Source organism: Dysidea avara, chromosome 11, assembly GCF_963678975.1.
Source record: "Dysidea avara chromosome 11, odDysAvar1.4, whole genome shotgun sequence".
NCBI classification, from domain to species: domain Eukaryota; kingdom Metazoa; phylum Porifera; class Demospongiae; order Dictyoceratida; family Dysideidae; genus Dysidea; species Dysidea avara.
This window is the reverse complement of record NC_089282.1, coordinates 11,341,508-11,344,571: the sequence shown is the minus strand read 5'-3', so window position 1 is coordinate 11,344,571 and position 3,064 is coordinate 11,341,508. Positions and strand designations below refer to the sequence as shown.

Here is a 3,064-nt window from a genome sequence, read left to right as displayed (position 1 = left end):
GTGCGCGTATATTTAGGTAGGATATATTACAGTTTACGGTTGCGGACTGGCTCCGGATTCTATAATGCTGGCGGTAATGGCGAAAGAAGCTTTGCAACTGAGATGACAGATAATATTTATCATGGTTTGGTCACTTCCAACTTGGCCAAATTCTTCTCGAGGGGATGGGGAGAAGTGCAAAGTTATAAAAAGTATGTGTTCTAATTCTTTAATGCAGCAATTATTTTTGGCCTCGATGGCATTCATAGATTACTGAAATTACGAAGAAAGCTGCAAAGTCGACCACATTTCTTATCGCTTCTGAACTCCATACCAACTATTAGTTGTAAACTGGTTAGTGCTGGATACTTTCTAAAGGCCACTCCAAGAAAGTTCATTGGGCCGTAGGGGTGTCTATTATCTATGATTGGGCCAACATAATAAGGGGGCATCTCTAAACTTATTTTGGTACGCCTAACGTCATCATGACGCTAATTTCAGACCCCCCATTAGCGTCACACTCTATAAAATAAAGTATTGAAAATAGAAGCTCAAAACATTATATTCTTTATTTAAAAACATAGTCTACAAACAGTATTGTTGCTCAATCACTTCACTTTCTCTATTCCTAGCTGTTTACACTATAACTGCTTTAATACCGTCATGGGCTAAACCCCCTCCCCCTTAACGTCATTATGATGTTAAGCGTACCAAAATCAGTTTGGAGATGCCCCCTAAGATTCCTTGTTGCCCGTCACCAATCAGGTAGTGAGGGCAGGTGGTTATTATTATTAATAACTAAAATTTCATTATTTTGGTGAGCCTTCTAAATGAGTCCACCAGTGAATTAGTTTCAAGCAAAGAATTATAAGCTTTTCATAAGTGCAACAAAAGCACTTTTCAACTAAATTACACTTTTAGATGAGTTTGAATGCCTCCCATGAAATATATAATGGGTATGATCAAGAGTTCATAAAACAAGAAAAAGGATTTTATCTTATGAACTCTTGGTATGATTGCTGTAGTAGGGTAGCTGTGTGTTATATTAGAGTTGCTGACTGCTCTATTAGAGTATCTCAATCTTGAGCATAGAAATAATTTAAAATCTTAATTATAATAATATGGTAGGAAACGTGGGCGGGTGGGTGACAGGAACAAAAGTTGGCCTTGTTTCCCAATTCAAAACTGCATGCAGGTGGGCTGTTCAGTATTCATTATAGCTGTGCTACTAATTTTTAAATCCATGACCCACACAACAGCTATTACAGCTAGACAAAGGGCATGAAATACGGTATAAAAGCTCCATGGGGTATGACTCCGAATAAGGTTATTGCTAGAAATAGTACCTGTGTACAACTATTACACATTCACATGATAAATAACGAATAAAATGTTCAGTTTTTGGCATAATGAATAAAGGAGAATTTGCATGTGGGAAGGAAATGGGAAACAATGAATTTTCTTGGAGTGGCCTAAGATTTAGTCTTGTAAATACATTAAATTATTACCCAGGCACGGAAAGTATCCGGTGCTCGCATATTTGAGGGATTTTTCATGTCACCTCTTGCAGTGGTTGCACCAGGCCTGCTACCTGCAGAAGCGGAAACAGCCAGGTGTGACACACACTACCCACTTTAATCCTAGTACTTTAGCTGCAGATTTGAGCTCATTCTACCTGACAAGGATAGCACATTAAAAGGTGTTTATATACAGCTGGCAGGGACTGGGGATCATGTTAGTTTCTTGTCTCCACTCTAACTCATTGTTATATATCCTTGCAGTATTACTGGCGTCGCCGATATCTAACTGCTACACCTCTTCTACGTGAAGAGCAGATAGGATCTATATTGGTGGAGAACCCATATTGTATCCTTATAGCCAGTTGACCGGATCCTTTACCTTTCAGGAAGGGGGGAAGGGAATGCTTATTAAAATCTGATTACCCTAGGTCTGGCTCACAAAACTATACCATGTACCTAGCTGTGTTTCTTTAACATGTGGTGTTATCGCAGATGGGAGTAGAAAGCCACTCTCTCAAACGTAAAAATGTGACATATTTGTGTACTCATGAAACTGTTTTGTTTGTTAGTCGTTCTAGTCTTTGTTATGTGTCAGACTTGCTGGTAATGGGTGCAGCACTTGTCTTGGAGTCGTATGTGTTACATGACTGGCTACACAGCCAGGGAATCGGGCCTGTGGGGATCACAGGGATGTCAATGGGAGGCCATGTAAGTGTGTTCACTTGTATGTCTGCATTGCTATTAATCAATTTGTAGAATGCATCACTAGCTGGTTCAGTGTTACCAGATGCTACAGCAGTGGTTCCCTGCTTCTCTTGGGCAACGGCAGCTTCTGTGTTCACCAGAGTGAGCCCCATCACGTGAAGACACTACTCATATTTACTACAGGGAGTACTGAAGGATGCTGTCTGTTGGGATGTACTCCAAAATGAGTTGCTCCATAGCAAATTGGGACAGTCTAAGATTTATCAAATTCTACAGGAAGAGATCATTACCTGTGACTCTTTGAATACAGGCTTTACAGACGCTACTTCTGACTTTGAACAATCATCTAACCATTTTGGAGAAGCCATGCGGTATATGAAAATAGTACTAGATTACTGGACACATTTAAAATACTACTCCATACCTGTTGACCCAACTTTAACAGTGTTTGTGACAGCTAAAGAAGACAAGTATGTACCAAGAGAATGGGCAGAAGACGTGCGACAAATCTGGCCAGGTAAAAAGGCTTTATTTTATTGAACTTGATAAGTACCTGTTTATCAGGTTGTTCAGTTCAGAGTGTTGATGGTGGACATGTAACAGGAATGCTGCTACAACAGAAAAGACTACGGTAATTGTTCTGTGGGTAATTACTGTGCTAATATGACTGCTCACTGCAGGAAGATTCTTTGTCAGACAATGCAAGACCTTTCAGCATCATTACATAACTAATATATTTTCTACCTTTCAGCATCATTACATAACTAATATATTTTCTAACTATTTATTAGAATGAAGGCTGTGTTATGTAGTTTACCTGTTTAATAAGACCACCTTGTTAAGTTTCACAAACATTAACG

General features: G+C 39.2%; 1 protein-coding gene across 3 annotated transcripts; it reads left to right on the top strand.

The window, feature by feature from the left end:
• Nucleotides 1-16: 16 nt before the first annotated feature.
• On the top strand, nucleotides 17-3,056 carry LOC136238353 (protein ABHD18-like). Of its 3 annotated transcripts, XM_066028783.1 has the most exons (12): nucleotides 17-191; nucleotides 249-333; nucleotides 1,492-1,592; nucleotides 1,638-1,713; nucleotides 1,761-1,845; nucleotides 1,992-2,019; nucleotides 2,069-2,207; nucleotides 2,256-2,345; nucleotides 2,388-2,721; nucleotides 2,769-2,835; nucleotides 2,885-2,912; nucleotides 2,949-3,056. In XM_066028783.1, exons 1-12 carry the CDS (start codon nucleotides 103-105, stop codon nucleotides 2,970-2,972), a joined length of 1,146 nt encoding a protein of 381 aa, XP_065884855.1. In that variant the 5' UTR covers nucleotides 17-102; the 3' UTR covers nucleotides 2,973-3,056. The 3 variants fall into 3 exon arrangements, with proteins under 3 accessions (XP_065884855.1, XP_065884854.1, XP_065884856.1); XM_066028782.1 differs by having other exon boundaries at nucleotides 2,885-3,056; XM_066028784.1 differs by lacking the exons at nucleotides 1,492-1,592; nucleotides 1,638-1,713 and having other exon boundaries at nucleotides 2,885-3,056.
• Nucleotides 3,057-3,064: the final 8 nt, after the last annotated feature.